The sequence below is a fragment of the Jaculus jaculus genome, chromosome X (assembly GCF_020740685.1).
Source record: "Jaculus jaculus isolate mJacJac1 chromosome X, mJacJac1.mat.Y.cur, whole genome shotgun sequence".
Taxonomy (NCBI): Eukaryota; Metazoa; Chordata; class Mammalia; order Rodentia; family Dipodidae; genus Jaculus; species Jaculus jaculus.
The window spans coordinates 46,435,322-46,452,998 of record NC_059125.1 but is presented as its reverse complement, the minus strand read 5'-3'; the positions used below and the strand labels follow the sequence as shown (position 1 = coordinate 46,452,998).

Here is a 17,677-nt window from a genome sequence, read left to right as displayed (position 1 = left end):
GCGACCCGACAGCGGGAGTAGGAGGAGGAGAAAGAAAAAGAGGAGGTGGAAAAAAGGAGACCATAGACTTTTACGTTGGCCTAGAGCGGCTCTAAAAGTGGTGGGGAGAGGAGGGCGGGCGGGGAGCACCTCAGAACTGGCCGCCGGAGGTATCATGGCGTCCCGGAACCCCCCTCCCCAAGGTGAGCAGTCAGGGCTCGAAGTAGTATCTAAGACGCGGTTCATAGCTCCCGACCTTATTTCCACAGCGCGTTTCCCTTCCCCTGCTCCAGCTTTCCTAGGGCTCCGTTTTGACACAACCCCTTTGAGCACCCCCTCCGAATTAGACTTCTCCCCACACCCAACACGGCCCTGCCCCACCTCCACCTCTCTGGCCCTTCATCTCCATCTTCAAACAGTGTGAGGGTTGATTGCTGTTGGTAGAGTCCCACTGATTTTTCTCTCTGGCTTCCTGACCTGTTCTTTACAGGGCAGGAACACCTCACCCCCGTTTCCCACTGATAAAAATGGACCCTGCTGTTATTCGCGGGGCGACCCCTCACTGCCGTGTAACGCCCTGCCTTCGTGTCCTTAGGCCAACCCTGTGCCTTTGGAAAGGAAATGAGGGTATTATTGCCAGGCCCTTTACTCCTGAGGCCCTAGTCACAGGGATTGAATTAAACACACTCATTAGTTTCCATCTGGACATTTTTTGTTGTAGGCCAGACAACAGTGAGTTGTAGCAATCAAAAAATATGTGGGCCATTTCTGACTGTAGATTGATTCATTTTTTCCCCCATTTTCTGTTTTGAAGACTATGAAAGTGATGACGAGTCTTACGAAGTGTTGGATTTAACTGAGTATGCAAGAAGACACCACTGGTGGAATCGAGTATTTGGCCACAGTTCTGGACCCATGGTAGAAAAATACTCAGTAGCTACCCAGATTGTAATGGGTGGCGTGACTGGCTGGTGAGAACATCTTCTTTTCATTTTCATTGAGAGCCTGGCTGTTGCCTTTTTACAAATGGGCCAGAGTCACCATGTACATTCATTGGTCCTACGTTGGTAATCACAAGAGCACCACTTTGAGGCTTTTCTTAGTTATATACTTGATTTGATCTGCCCTCACAGACTCCCTGTTGGATTTTGATGGGTCATCCTCCCATGCCCATCACTGTGCCACCCTTCCCTCCTTATCCGTACTTTTGTTCTTTGTGTATTGCTCTCTTTAAAGCTCAGCAAATATAGTGGATCTGATTCAATGATACAACATAGGACTAAATAAATGAGTTGATTATATGTAACTTTTTGCTTACCATTTAGTGCCAACAACTGGGAAAACTGAGAAATTCCCACAGCAGAACTGGCCTCTAGGATTATCACGTCTGTAGATAGCAGGGTAAATAGATGCTCAGTAACAATTATTGATGCAGTTGGTTCTGTCCTTTGTGTGCTGCTTTAGATAATGGTAATGCTTTGAAGAAGAACTGAAAACATTGTTTCTATGTTGGAATTAATGAACTGATTTATTCTACAATGATAATGTGGAATATATTAAGGAGGGGTGGTTAATAAACACTAACTAGTTAGCAACTCAGACTATGTGATTACACAGTTCTTACTGTGTATCTCATTTTGTTAACTTTAGCCCACAGGATTAACCAGTTAAGGAAGGGCAGAACAGTTCGACTCTTTATTTTGAAAATGTTCATGATTGTAGAGAATATTTGAAGTAAGGGTGCTTAACTTGTAAGCATTTTAAAAAGTATATATATTTCATTTATCTATGAGATATATATATATATATATATATATGTATATATATATATATATATATATAGAGAGAGAGAGAGAGAGAGAGAGAGAATGGGCACGCCAGGGCCTCCAGCCACTGCAAATAAACTCCAGATGCATGCATCACTTTGCACATTTGGCTTATGTAGAACCTGGGGGATTGGACTGGGTCCTTTGGCTTTGCAGGCAAATGCCTTAATTGCTAAGCCATCTTCTTCAGCCCATAAGCATTTTTTTTTAACATTCTAAGTTGAACTCATCTTGTGTCAATTGAAACATTTACATATTTCCACTTGGCATGCATACTTTGTAATAATAGTGCACCCTTGTATGTATTTTCCTTCCTCTCTTGCTTATTTGGATTTCACTCTGTAGCCTAGGCTGTCCTGGGATTCTTGGTGAGCCTGCTATCTCAGCCTCGTAACTGCTGTGATTACAGCATGAGCCACCATACCTGGAATTCTCTATGCCTTTTAAAATTTTATTTATTTTTTAAAAAAATATATATTTCATTTATTTATTTGAGATCGAGGGGGGGAGGGGAGAATGGGCACGCCAGGGCCTCCAGCCACTGCAAACAAACTCCAGATACATGTGCCTCAGTGTGTATCTGGCTTATGTGGGTTCTGGAGAATCGAACCAGGATTCTTTGGCTTTATAGGCAAACACCTTGTGGTGGTTTGATTCAGGTGTCCCCCATAAACTTAGGTGTTCTGAATGCTATGTTCCCAGCTGATGGAGATTTGGGAATTAACACCTCCTGGAGGGAGTTTATTGTTGGGGGCGGGCTTATGGGTGTTATAGCCAGTTTCCACTTGCCAGTGTTTGGCACACTCCTGTTGCTATTGTCCACCTTATGTTGGCCAGGGAGTGATGTCTACCTTCTTCTCTTGCCATTGTTTTCCCTGTAATCATGGAGCTTCCCCCTTAAGCCTGTAATCCAAAATAGACCTTTTTTTTCCCCCCCACAAGTTGCTCTTGGTTGGGTGATTTCTACCAGCAATGCAAACCTAACAGCAACCCGCCTTAACTACTAAGCCATCTCTCCAGCCCCTCTATGTCTTTTTGTAAATACCCTGTTGTGATTAAAGCAGCAGCAGTAAGAAATATTGTTAAGATTCTGTGGCACAGAGATGTAGTATTTATTCATGATGCATATTTATTAACGCTGCTTTATGAAAAAAAGCCTACAATTAGAATGGAAATTTCTAGTGAGATTCAAGTTGTTCTGGTGATTCAGCTGATTATATCTTTATCCTCCTTAAAATAATTTGGCGCCAGGGATGACTAATTAGTGAGAATTAAGGTTTAAAGCCCAGTGTTAAAAGATATTAAAAATAAGAAATACGACTATCAGATCATTGTATATTTTCTTTTTGTAGACCAAATGTGGTAAGAAGCTCCATATTTGACAGATGTTCTTGGAAAGCCTAAAGACAGAAACAGACATATAGGTTTATCTTTAGTGACTAATGTCTTCAAGCAATGGCACACAAGCTTTTGGAGCACCAACCGGATATTGAGGAGACCTAGCTACTTGATTCTGTCCCTCTTTCTAGGCCTTCTTACTGATTTCTCTATAAGGGACACGTTCTTTTTTTTTTTTTTTTTTCTCGAGGTAAGGCCTCACTGTAGCTCAGGCTGACCTGTAATTCACTATGGAGTCTCAAGGTGGCTTCGAACTCATGGTGATTTTCCTACCTCTGCCTCCCAAGTGCTGGGATTAAAGGCATGCGCCACCACGCCCGGCAGGGACACATTCTTGATAGTAATATATATATATACATATGTATAAATATGCATATATGTACGTATGTATTTGGGTTTTAGCTAGGTGTCTGTCACCCAGGAACTATGTAATAGAGTGCTACTATAAGGATGGTTTATTTTTGTTTGGAATACCGGGAATCAATTCTAGGGCCTTGAACATGCTAGGCAAGTACTTAACCTCTGACCAACATCACCAGCTATGGTAGTGATTTATTGTAATGATGTCTACTGTAATGTGAAATCAGTGAGTGAATTCTTGGAATCATCTTAAGGTATAAAATGGATGTGATATTGTAGTGGATGTTATGTTCTGTAACAGACATGGACCTAACCAGTTAACAGTGTAGACCAATTCAACACATCACTGAGAAGCTAAGGAAATTGTATGTAGATATACCTTTGATGATAAGAAGTTAAAACTAATTTAGGATGTTTGGTTGGTAAAAGATCTGAAGAGTATGACGACCAATTTTTGTGCCCTTAGAGTGTGGTTTGGAAGCAGGTAATGGAACCTCAAACTATTACCAAGGTAATGATGCCCTTAAGCATGGAAAGGAAAATACTGTCAGATAATATGTTAGAGATGAGAAGCAGAGAACTTTCCATTCAATTTTACTAAAGATTAAGAAGAAGTAGTCTGAGATGAATATGAAGTAACAAACCTGGAGAATGGTACTTAGAAATTGGGACCTTAGTAGCATTTTTTTTTTTTTTTTGCTAGAAAGATAGGTACTTTGGAACATTTTGAACATATGGATCTGGGTATGGGAGAGGTCTACTAGGTAATTTGAAGTGTAAATTTTTCATTTCAGAAGGTATATACATTTCCTAGGATATTTTGAGTGAAATATTGCAAACTGTAGGTTAAAACAACAAAATTTGATTCACTATCTGTTCTGGAAACTTAAGAAGTCTGAAAACAAGGTGTCAGCTGGGTTACTTCCTTCTTGGACGGTCAGAGGGAGAAATCTCTATGTTCGGCTTCTAGCTTCTGGTGGTTGTCAGCAGTCCTTGGCTTGTAGATAGTTGGATCTGTCTCCCTTTGTTGTCCTCACATGGTCACCTTCTCTCTGTGTTTCTTTATGACTTGATTCATATTGGATTAAAAGCCTACTGTGTTCCTATATGGCTTCATCATAACTAATTACATCTTCAGTGACCTTATTTCCAAGTAAAATGACATTTACAGGTTCCAGGAAGGACATAGATTTTGGGAAGACAGCAACTCAGTGCAGAAGGCTAGAGTAGAAATCTGGAGTTCTCCTGCATGATGTGGATCTGAAATACTAAGGGGAATATGAGCTCACTGGAGAAGAATAGGCTGACACTTCCAGCATAGAGGAGACAAAGTAGACATAATATAAAAAAAATCAATAATAGCTAAGTAGACTATGTGAAACATGGCCTCAAGTGTAGTCATAAAGGCAGACCTACATCTAGACCTTACAGAACAGGACAGCTTTAACTGGGAAAATCTAGGTAGGAAATCATGATGTGCTTGGAAACAGGCAAAGCAGGTTTGAACAGAGTTGGTACCTGCCAGGTGTATGAAACATCTCAACTGTATTAAGCAAAATAAACAAATGACTTGTGGAAAATTTTAGTTTTCACCAATGTGGAAGGAGTAACGAACGCCTGAGTACTCATCATTCTGCTTCAGTAGCTGTTATTTTTTTCTTACCTCTCCTTTCCTTATTTTGCAGCAAATCTCAGACATTTTAGACTATGTACTTTTATTTTTTAGGTAGGGTCTCACTCTAGCCCAGGCTGACCTTGAACTCATGGTGATCCTTTTACCTCAACCCTGTGATTCTAGGTGTGAGGACAACATTGAAGGTCTCTGAGCAGGAATGGGACATGTTCAAAAACAATGGGTTGACATTTTGATTTTACTAGGAAAGCAATACAGAGTAGAAGAGGAAAGAGTTTGGTGCATCATTGAGTGTTCTCATCTGTTGTTATTTCTTTCACTAAAGGTGTGCAGGATTTTTATTCCAGAAGGTTGGAAAACTTGCAGCAACTGCAGTAGGTGGTGGCTTTCTGCTCCTTCAGGTATGTCAGAATGTGGTGTACTTGCTTCTGTTTAATAGATGACCATTGGGAACTGAAAATGTCCAGATTATCCATTTTGTTCCTGTTTATTTTAATAGAAGGTAGAAGTTTTCTTTTAGCCACCCATTTATGGAAAAACTACAATGAGCTTTGAAAGTTGGCATCTGTCATGAAAGATAGAAAATTATTTCTAATTGTCTAATGTAAGCATAATATGATATCAGCTGTTAAGATAACTAAGAACTGGGGGTGGTAGTACATGTCTGTAACCCCAGGTACTCAGAAAGTTCAGACAGGAAGATTCACAAGTTCAAGGCCAGCATGTCTACTTAGTGAGACAGTTTTACAAACAAAACAAAACAAAACAAAAAAGAGTGGAGGCTGTAGCTCAGTAGTAAAGCACTTCTCTAGTATAAACAAGGCCTTGTGTTCAATACTCAGTGACCAGTAATAGTAATATTGAAATTGAATATCAAAAAATCATTTTTCTGGTTATTTACCCAAATTTCCCTTGAGACATCTGTCTAACAGAATAAACATTTCACTAGTCAACAATTCACTATTCATTCTAGCATTTCTTTTTCTTTCTTTTTTTTTTTTTTTGTTTTTTCAAGGTAGGGCCTCACTCTAGCCAAGGCGAGGCTGACCTAGAACTCACTGTAGTTCCAGGCTGGCCTTGAACTCACAGTGATCTTCCTACCTCTGCCTCCCAGTTGCTGGGATTAAAGGTATGTGCCACCATGCCCAGCTTCATTCTAACTATTTTGAATCTGTATTTAAAATTTGTGCACATAGGGGTTGGAGATATGGCTCAGCAGTTACAGTGCTTGCCTGCTAAGCCTAATGACCCAGGTTTAATTCCCCAGTACCTATATAAAGCCAGATGCACGAAGTGGTGAATGTATCTGGAGTTCATTTGCAGTGGCTGGAGGCCCTGGTGTACCCATTCTCTTTGTTCTTCTCTCTACCTCTCTTTCTCTCTTTGCAAATAGGTAAATGAGCAAATATTATTAAATGAATAAATATTAAAATTTATGCACATAAGATTCAAAAGATCTTTTCTTTCCCCTATTTCCTTGTTGGGAAGTTTTTCTCCCAAGAGGAAGTTGAGGTCCTATTAACTATTTCTCACATCTTTTTCAAAGCAGAAGAATTGGGTGTGGCAACACAGACCTGTAATTGCAGCACTCATGAGGCTGGGAAGCTAAGTCAGAAGGGTGGAAAGGTCCAAGCCAGCCTGGGCTTCTGAGTTGTATAGTAAGACCTTGGAAAAAAGAAAAAAATGCAGAAAATGGAAAATTAGGTTTAAGAAACAACCATAATCTTATCCATAATCCTATTTTGGGACAGGTGGATTAAAATAATTTTGTTCATCTTCCTTTATAGTCTAAAATGATTTGCCACTAGAGGATATTTATCAGGATCTTATCTAACATTCATAACTACCTGGTCGTTTATTTTTCCCAAAATATTATTCACTGAAAATGGAATATAGTAAATCTCTAAATTGAAAATCTCTGGGAACAAATATTAGCAACAGTTTTAAAGATACAGAGAACTGTCAGTTATACTAGATGTAAAAATGATTGGTGTTTATAGCAAACAAAAGCTGACTTTAGTACCTAAGCCATTGATCCTGCAGTAACCAATGTAGTTATCTTTAAGTACAAAGCTAGAGTATTTATGTGAATTAAACATGCATTTTGAGTTGTTTACTAAGTAAGCTGTTTTAAAGATAAATTTTCTGATAGTGACAATATTAGGAGTATTTATTTCTTATGGTAAAAGGTAAAAAGAATATGATTAATCTTCAAATTTAGTCCTTAATGAGTATATCTGTATAACAAAAGAGGATTTCACTTGAGCTGATTTTGACTTGTTTGTGTAGTATCAAGAGTATCCGGAATTCCTTCAGTATTTTGAAAACTCAGTTGTCATTTCTGTTCATGCAAAAGAGTACTGGGTAGAAGCAGAATTTGCCAAAATGTTTCACAAAATGGAAGAAGGAAGTATATAATTTATCTCTTTCTGCATTGTCAGCTTTGCAGAAATTCAGTTCAGTCTACACATTATTCTCTTCAAGCCCAGATTTTGCCATGGCCACCTCATCTTTTCATGTTAGTCCCATATATTCTTTTTTCTTATTTTTACTTTTATTTATTTATTTGAGAGTGACAGATGAACAGAGAGAGAAAGAGGCGGGGGGGGGAGGGAGAGAGAGAGAGAGAGAGAGAGAGAGAGGGAGAGAAGAAAGAAAATGGGCGTGCCAGGGCCTCCAGCCACTGCAAATGAACTCCAGGTGCGTGCACCCCCTTGTGCATCTGGCTAACAGGGGTCCTGGGGAATCAAGCCTTGAACCAGGGTCCTTAGGCTTTACAGGCAAGCACTTAACCGCTAAGCCATTTCTCTAGCCCTCATCTATTCTTTTTAATATTTTTTTATTATTTATTTGCAAAGAGAGGGAGAAGAAAGACAGGAAAGCCAATAGAGCCTTCTGCCACTGTAACCAAACTCCAGATGCATGTGCCACTGTATGTATCTGGCTTTACTTGGGTATTGAGGAACCAAACTCAGGCCAACAAGCCTTGCAAACAAAGCTTTAACTGCTGAGCCATCTCTCCAACCCAGTCCACTATTCTTTGCTGTCGCTAAGTCAAAAGGATACAGGTCTTTTCTGCATCAAACTGCTTTTCCATACATAATTATAATTCCCCACATAAATAAATTAGCCTTAAAAACTCAGGAGGTGGAACCTGAAAGAGAAAATAGAGAAATAAGTGATGTTTAGGCTACTTGCCTAATAAGCTTTAGGCCTGCTTCTGTATTTTTGTAACCTATACTTATAATTAAAGGTAAATATTATCTTACTTAGAACTTAAAGCTTTTCTAGTAACAATATTGTGATTTTCAGTAGGTTCTTCCATATTACATGGGGTTGGTCTGAGTGCAGTAATATTTACAACTGATTTATCACAGCCAGTTACAGATATGTTTGTTTCTTCTCCACTCTCCCTGCTTCACTTGACTTAAAAAAAAACATGGAATATGACATTTACAACTAAGTGATCACAAGCTATAGATTTCTTTGTTCCTTTTCAATTCTCACTGCTTCACTTGACTTAAAACTTGAATTGAGTCTAATTTAAAGGGTCAAGTTCTTGTGTAAGACTTACTGCAGATTAGAGCAATTCTCCACCTACTTCTCTACCCTCATTTCCCCTCCCTTAAGGCAACCACATTACTTTCAGTAGTCTCTTTTTTTCTAAATAAGTGAACTGAGTACTACTTGATCTTTTGCTTGCAGGTATTTACTATTGGTTTTGCATTGTGGAATATAAGAATTTAACTAGCATTTGTTAAGCTATTATGTTTTGCCCATGCTTCCCCATCTCACATACCTTAATGCCCTCTGTTCCCCTTGATCCTGCCTCATCATGTGGATTGTTGTTTTGTAATTGTGTAAAACCATTGCCTAGAGTTAACTGAGTTTGAATTGATGTCTATAACCATGCTTGGGAAGGTTTGTGCAATTACATCTAGCAGGAAGTTTGGGATTCTTTCTTTGGATTAATTCTCATTATTTGTGTCTTCTGGACAAACTTGTCCCCTTTATGGCCTCACAGTGGCTGTAACTACCTACAGAAGATCTGCATAATATATGGGCAAAAAAAAAATGATGACATCAAAATAGAAGAGGGAATAGTTGAAAAGAAGAAGGGGTTCAGTGGAGGGGTGGGTGGGTAAGGGACAACAAAGGAGGGTGGTGGGAGGAGACTACGTTCAGAATACATTGTGTGTATGTATGGAGGTTGTCAATACAAAGTTAAGAAAAATGAAAAACTCGTCCCAGATTCCTTTGTCCTGCTTGTTTTCTAGGTCTGGAATATATCTTTTATATGGGATCTCCTGTCAGTACCGTTCTGGCTATTTCGCTTGCTTTTGTTTTGGGTTGTTTTCTGTATCATACATTGTCTTGATCTCTTATGTTAAAGGAGAACACATCTTCCAGTAAATTTTGGAGAAAATGAGCATAAGAGTGTCGTTTTTGAGATTTTTGCATGTCTGAACATTTCTCATTTTCCTTTCACATTTGAGCAATAGTTTAGTTGAGTATAGATAATGCCTCATTATTTTCTTACTACAGTGGCCCTCTTAAAAGTCCAAAGCAGTTCTAATAACCGGATATTTATATGTACATCTACTTGTTCCACCATCTCAATAGATGGTTATAGGATTTTCTTTTTTTTCCCTAATGTTTTGGTTTTCCAAACTGATAGTCCTGTTTTTATTCATAATACTGGAAATTCAAAGATCCCTTTCAGTTTGGGAACTTTAAAAATACTTATTTTTAATATATATATGTTAACAGGCTATACTTTTTTATCCCCTTGCCCCTGCCTCTGGTTCCCTGGGGCCCTCCTCAGTGGGGTTATGGTATTCACTGGGGTGATGAAGGCCTCATTCAGTTCCTCTGTGGTAGCAGGAGGACCATGCCTCAGGGTATTTCTACCCACTCTGTGGCTTTTATAGTTTTTCCACTCACTCTTCCATAACTGGGAACATTTTCAATATTAATGATTTCCTCAACTTTATTGTTCTCTCCTTCCTTCTGTCCCTCTTCCTCTTTCCTCTCTGTAGCTCCTGTGACATGGATCTCTAAGACTTGCTGTCCTATTTTCTCAGCTTGTCTTCAGTTTTCCAGTTCTTTTTTTTTTGAGGCAGGATTTTACTCTATCTTAGACTAACCTGGAACTCACAGGCTAGTCTCAAAGTCATACTAATCTTCCTACCTCAGTCTCCACAAGTATTGGTATTGCATGTATGAGCCACACCACACCTGGCTCAGTTCTATCATTTTGGTTTACTTTCCAGGAGCTTTATCTTTTAATGTTCTTACTGAGTTTTTCTATCTGCTTGCTTGTTTGCCTATTTACTTACTTATATCTATCTAATTTGTTTGTTGGCACTAAGGATTGAACCTAGGCCTTATGCATACTAGGCATAAGGTATGGTGATTTGATTCAGATGTCTCCCATAAACTTATGTGTTCTGAATGCTAGGTTCCCAGCTGATGGAGATTTGGGAATTAATACCTCCTGGAGGCAGTGTATTGTTGGGGGTGGGCTTATGGGTATTTTGCCAGTTTGCCCTTGCCAGTGTTTGGCACTCTCTTCTGTTGTTCTTATCCACCTTATATTGGCCAGGAGGTGATATCCACCTTCTACTCATGTCATCATTTATTTTCCCCTGTCATCATGTAGCTTTCCCTCAAGTCTGTAAGCCAAAATAAACCTTATTTTTCCCACAAGATGCTCTTGGTCAGCTGATTTCTGCCAGCAATGTGAACCCGACTTTAACAGTAAGCATTCTACCACTGAGATATCCCCAGCCTATACTTATATATATTTTGTAATTTTTAAAATTTATTTATTTGAGAGTGAGTGAGCATTTCAGGGCCTCCAGCCACTGCAAGTTAACTCCAGATGTGTATGCCATCTTGTGCATTTGGCTTATGTGGGTTCGGGAGAATTGAACCTGGGTCCTTTGGCTTCACAGGCAAATGCCTTAACTGCTAAGCCATCTCTGTAGCCCTATGATTGTATTTATATTGTGCTTATATTTTCAACTTTCATGAGCTGCTGCTTATTGTTATTTTAAGAGAAGGGTGAAATGTGTTAATTATATATGAATTACTCTTCTGTACCCCATCATTTCTACCCATGCAGTGGTTAGCAGATAGGCATTTTGGTAAGACCTTTAGAAGTGTATCATAGGATAGAGCACTAGCATCTTTAACTGCATGTCTGCAGACTGTGAAGGTCAGGGAGAAATGGTGCGGTTGAATGCCTTCTCTAATTTGAGTTGAAAGTAGAGGGTTTTTAAGAGTGACAGGAGCTGGAAATTCTCCCTAAATCACCAGATTATACTTTGAAGTGATTGCCTTCATAGGCTTGCAGGTCTGGAGTTTTCATCCAAGTGGTCTGTCCTACATGAAATTCATAGCATTGACCCAGCATATTTAACACTTTTTTCTTTCAGTTTTACAGATAACACTGCAGTGATTAGCCATTTATTTGCGTATTGGAGAAAATCCAGGGCTTTGGGTATGCTAGACAAGCATTCTACCACTGAGCTACATCCCCAGCCCATGATTAGCCATTTGTTTACATACTTGTACAATCCTTTGAACCAAATCAAATATTTATTTTGAAGTCTTTTGATTGTCAAGTACTTCCAAAAAGTGCATCCATGGCATTCACAACAACCCTATATGAAAGTACCTACAAATTTTTTCCTCTTTCATACTTTGGAAGGACATCACTAAGACAGCCCATACCTAAGGAGTAGGATAGGTGTATATATGACTTAGATGGAAATTTTCTAGCTAAGGTAGTGGTATTGCCTATATAGTCACAGTTCCTAAGGAAGCTGAGGCAGAAGGAACCCAGTTCACAGCCAACCTAGGTAACAAAATGACCCTTGTTTATTCAGTCTTTTTTTTATATAAGTATGGTTTTTATTGTATACTTGGGTTCTACTCTAAATGCCAGTTTTATTGCACAAATTGTTCCATATTTGGCCATTGGGAGTTCTTTCTTTTGTACATCATCTTTTTTTTAATGTCTCTGATGATTAGTAAGTTTTGTTGTATTATTCATTTATTTATTTTTGTTTTCTGTTGCTATGGATAAAACCCAGGGTCTTATGCTTGCTAGCCAATTGCTCTGCCACTGAGCTACACATACCCCAGTCCTTGTTTTGCTTATAAAATTCTTCCTGTATTCTCTGTTCTCCTAAGTTTTTTTTAAAAAAATTCATTTATTTATTCACAAGGGGGGGGAGGGAGAGAGAAAGAGAGAGAGAATATATGAGAAGAGCACACTAGGGCCTCTAGCCACTGCAGATAACCTCCAGATTCATGCATCACTTTGTGCATCTGGTTTTACCTGGGTATTGAGGAGTCGAACCTGGGTTGTTAGGCTTTGCACACAAGTGCCTTAATACCTGAGCCATCTCTTCAGCCCTTGTTTTGTTTTTGATTGAGGATTTTAATACATGGACATAATGTAATTTGATCATATTCCCCTCCTATTACCCTGTTTTGTCCTCCTTCCCCACCCTTATTCCCCTCCTCTTTCTAAGTAGTAGTAGTCTCATTCTTTTTTGTCCTCCTCCATCTTCTATGTGAAAACTGCCATTTGTTTTGTTGTTTTGTGATGTTGGGGATCAAATTGGGGCATGAAATATGGTAGACAAGCACTTGACCACTGAGCTACATCCCAACCCCTCCTCTAAGTGTACCCTGTGACCTTCCATGCTTGCTTGCTTTGGTGTCTGGTTTTCATGTTGCAGGCTCTCCTCGCATGCCTGATCATCCTTGCTTATACTTGGTAATCTCTGCACTGGACATGGTGCTCATTTCTGACTGTTCCTCTACAGTGTGACCAAGTTTGTCTCCCAGGGAATGTAGCATTGAACTTCTCCAGGAAACCTGTTCAGTGGTAGTGACTTATGTCATTGTTCAACCATTCACTCACTCCCTAGTCCCTTCTATATCATCTAGCCCAGTCACTTGGAATCTTGCTTGAGCCAGGTTGGTTAATACAGCTTTGGGATTTACTATTTATTCATTGTTTTTTAACCATCAGTGTTTTGTATTCATCAGTGTATCTTATTTATCTATCTGTCTGCCATTATTTGAGATCTAGGAACACAGAAATTCATAGTCCTCTGGGAGATGGAGATATTGACAAACAAATATAACAGTCTGGGGAGGGCTGGGCTGCAATGGTGCATGTGGTGTGGAATGGGAAGAGGCTGTTAGAGGTGTTGGAGAAGGAGAGCCCAGAAATGCTTTGATTGTCTTTAGCTTCTCAAGGATTTTCATTTTTCCTTCAACTGTTTGGTGTTCTATCCAAAGTGGAAGATTCTTTAAGCTCTACAGAATCTACTAATTTTGGGTAACAAATAGCTATGTAACAATATTTTTTTCTACTATACATAGAATGCTGTTTTTGACTCCCAGCAAGCTATAATTTTATTAAAAGGGTTTATAACATGAAACTTAAATAAAGCATATTTCTTTTTTTTTTTAAATTTTATTGAGGCAGGGTCTCACTCTAACCTGGACTAAAGTGAAACTCACTCTGTAGCTCCAGGCTGGCCTTCAACTCATGGCAATCCTGCTACCACAGTTTCTCAAGTGCTGGGGCTAGAGGTGTATGCTGCCATACCCGACTACCACAAAGTATTCTTAATAGTCTTGATAGTCAGAGTTAGGGAAGATTCTTTTGAAGGGTCTTGAGGCTACTTTCGGTTTCTTTCTAGTGATTTTGCATGCATATGTGGTATGTGAGCAAGTGCATTGTGGAGGCCAGAGGTTGACATCAGGTGTCGTCTTCTATCATTTGTGTCCACTGTATTTCAAGACAGGGTCTCTCTCTGACCCTCTAATTCAGCGAGACAAGCCCCAGGGATCCTCTTGTCTTCACTTCCTCAGTGCTGTGATGACAGGCACATGCTGCCATGCTTACAATTTTACATGGGTACTAGGGATCTGAACATAGGTCCTCATGCTTGTTTAGCAAATACTTTACTTGTGAGCTATTTCCCCAGTCCCTTAGATTTCTTTAGTGACCTAATTTGTTCCCAGCAATCAAACATATAATGAATTAAAAATTATGTGTTAATAAGTACATATGTTAGATAATTATCTTTTTAGATAATTCCCTATTCCAAAAGATATGATAGAAATTATAGTACAGTTATAGTATAGTTTTTTAAATGTTTTCCCATCATGTGTTATACCTTCCCTAACATGTAGGTGTTTACCACATCTAAGCAAAGTTAGCTATTATGTGTAATGTCTGTTTCTCTAACTGGCCCAGCGCAATCTGAGTGGAGTCTTAAATCTCTTTTGCCCAGTGCTTGCCACAAATCGGCACTCAGTACTTCTTGAATGAGTAAATTAGTGAGTATGTCCCAGTTTCTTAAAAGCTTCATGAATTTCTTCAAATCTAAGTGTTCATGTATTTCTTGGATAATAGCCAATTTTTTATTACATTTTTGCAGATTGCCAGTCACAGTGGCTATGTGCAGATCGACTGGAAGAGAGTTGAAAAGGATGTAAACAAAGCAAAAAGGCAGATTAAGAAACGAGCAAATAAAGCAGCACCTGAAATCAACAATATAATTGAAGAAGTAAGACAAGCAATTTTGACCTGTGTTTTTGTTAAATTTTTTTTTTTTTGGTGGGGGGTTATGCTCCTTTGCTAGAAAATGTAACTGAGGAGTATGGTTGGTTGGTTTTAATGGGATTTCTGCTGGGCCTGCTATCTGAGCACTTGGGAGGTTGAGACAGGAGATTGTTGTAATTTACAGGCCAGTCTAGGCTACAGAGTGAGCCCGTTTCTCAAAAAAGCAAAATGAAACAAAAACAGGAAGAAAAAGAAAACAAATGAAAAATTTAGCTTTGATTCAATAATTAAGAGAATGTTTTAAATGTACTTTTATATTGTGGTAAAATATAACATCAAATTCACCATTTTCACCATGTTTAAATATAAAATTCAGAGGCATTAAGCACATTCACATTCCTCTGCAATTATTAACCAGTATCCATTTGCAGAGCTTTTAGTATATGTGCTGCCGAAGCAAGCACCTGCAGAGCTTTAAAAAAAAAAATCATTCCTATTAAATAATAATGCTCCAAATTTTCCCACTCCCTCAGGTCTTAATTTCCATTGTACTTTCTGATTCTATAAATTGGACTTTTCAGAACTAGAATCATATATTTGTCCTTTTTGTCTGGTTTCATTTAATGTACTGTTTTAAGATTCATCTAGGTTATACCACAATTATGAGTATTATTCTTAAAACTTACCTTGTTTTTTAGGCAACAGAATTTATCAAACAGAACATTGTGATATCCAGTGGATTTGTGGGAGGCTTTTTGCTAGGCTTGGCATCTTAAGACCTTGAATGTTCCATCTTCATGGATCCAACCATGAGAAGAGAAGTGGTGGTGACAGGGTGGTCTCTCAACAGCACATGCCACCAGAGTCTCCAGAGCAAGGAGACAAACTTGCTGGACAACACCAAATGCACAGCTTAGCATTTTGCCATCTGAAGCTTGGCAACTATTATCTGCTGTAAACAACCCATGTGGTATGTGAGCAATAGTATTCTTGAGCAAATCAAAGCTTTGTCATTGTTGAGATTCACATCTGTTTAGAAACTAGATTATAAAATTCACTATTGGATATAGACATGGACAGAGAAACAAAGCTGTTATGTGTGTTGCCCAATAAAATGTTATCTTCTTTGTATTTAAATGTTCTGCATTGTGCTTCCTAGTATGGTGCCAATAATTAAAAAATGTCTTGTAGCTTCAACGTTAGGGCTGATTTCAAAGATATGTTTGAAATAAAATGAACTGTAGTGCCCTTTTATGGAAGGTTTAGAAATGATAGAATTCTTAAAGCTTTTAAGTAGACTGTTCTGATGTCTCAGTTTTAGATAGTTTTCCCAGTATTTCTTACTTTGCTTATATAGTAATTTTACATTTTAAAAAAGGCTCTTCTAAGAAAATACTACATGTGTAAAGCTGTTTTGCCTTTTCTGATATCCATTGTTTTTAAAAATATGTTCTTGTGTATTAGCTTCTAATCTTTGTTTGGTTTGTTTTATTTATTTATTCTGACAGCCTAGACAGAACTATTATATTGAGAGTACACATAATTTCCTCATTGATTTATTTTAACCTCAAATGCACTTCATTTTTTTTATTTTTAAAAATTATAATTATTATCTTGGTCTGTTTTCCCCATGTTAAAAGTTGCCTGAAAATACTTAGTAGTATAGCATTGATTTACTGTCTGAGAACTGTAATTTTTCTATGTAATCATAAAATTGTAGTTTAAAGAGATTTGTGTCCTTCATTGAGTCATAGATGGAGTACTAAGGCTCTCAGGCTTTGGTAGCATTACGTTGGTGGATCACTAGGCTAACTCACTGTTTCTCAGGGCCAACACCACTTGCTTAGAGCCTTCTTTGTCCAAGAAAAGCTTTGTGTATTATTAGTTTTGCCCTTAGAAATATTGGTTGGTATTGGGAAAATCATAACAATGGAGGTGGGATCTTCAGATTGAAGACTGCAAATATCAGACTATCTCCTTTCTGCTTTTGATAGGAGGCCCCCATAGTAAAGTATGTTTTAGGATTTTTGTATTATAAACATGTGACATTTCATATTTTCAATATTGGCTGTAAGCTACAGCTTATTATCGTAAGACTCCTTAAAATTGAGTGTGGGGTTGATCTTTAATTCCTCTTTTCTCATTAGTGCCTCAGATACAATGCTAAATAAAACAGACTTTCTTGATATGAAGTGATTGTGCTTATAAATACTTCCTTTATCTTTAAGCTTTTCCTGTTTTTAACTTGCTAAACTTTTCCTTGTTATAAAATTAAAAGGAATAAATATAGTCAGCTCATGTTGGGTACTATGTTGGCCTTACTTCTGTGTGCCACACCTGCATGATCCCATACAGCAAGGAGGCTACTTGAGAGATCTGCAGTCTCAGTTCTGATTTGGAAAATATAGCATCTGTTCTTTAAATGATGCACTAGGAAAATCAAGGGAACACGAAATGCCTAGTCTCAAGCTTTCAATTACACAGACATTAAGGGCTGGAGAGATGGTTTAACTGTTAAGGCACTTTGCCTGTGAAGCCTACAGACCTAGGTTTGATACCCAGTACCCATGTAAGCCAGATGCACAAGGTGACACATGTCTGGAATTTCTTTGCAATGACTGGAGGCACTGGCATGCCCATTCACTGTGCCTCTCTCTTTCTCTGTGTCCATTAAATAAATATTTAAAAATACATTAAAATATTCTAGTATGAAAAATTATGTAATAATATAGGAGATCCTGGCATATATGCATAGTAGCAAATGAGCAGTAGAAATAACTCCTTTGAGAATCCAGACCTACAAATCAGAAGATCCAGGAGTAGTGGTACACCTCTGTAATCCTACCACTCCAGGAGGCTGACAGGACTGTTGCAGTGAGTTGA

At 38.4% G+C, this 17,677-nt stretch overlaps 1 protein-coding gene across 1 annotated transcript; it reads left to right on the top strand.

Moving 5' to 3' along the window:
- Window positions 1-30: 30 nt before the first annotated feature.
- Fundc1 (FUN14 domain containing 1) lies at window positions 31-16,982 on the top strand. Its single transcript, XM_004665761.2, has 5 exons — window positions 31-182; window positions 794-950; window positions 5,522-5,597; window positions 14,670-14,798; window positions 15,493-16,982. The coding sequence occupies exons 1-5, from the start codon at window positions 155-157 to the stop codon at window positions 15,568-15,570; spliced, it is 468 nt and encodes a 155-aa protein (XP_004665818.1). The 5' UTR covers window positions 31-154; the 3' UTR covers window positions 15,571-16,982.
- Window positions 16,983-17,677: the final 695 nt, after the last annotated feature.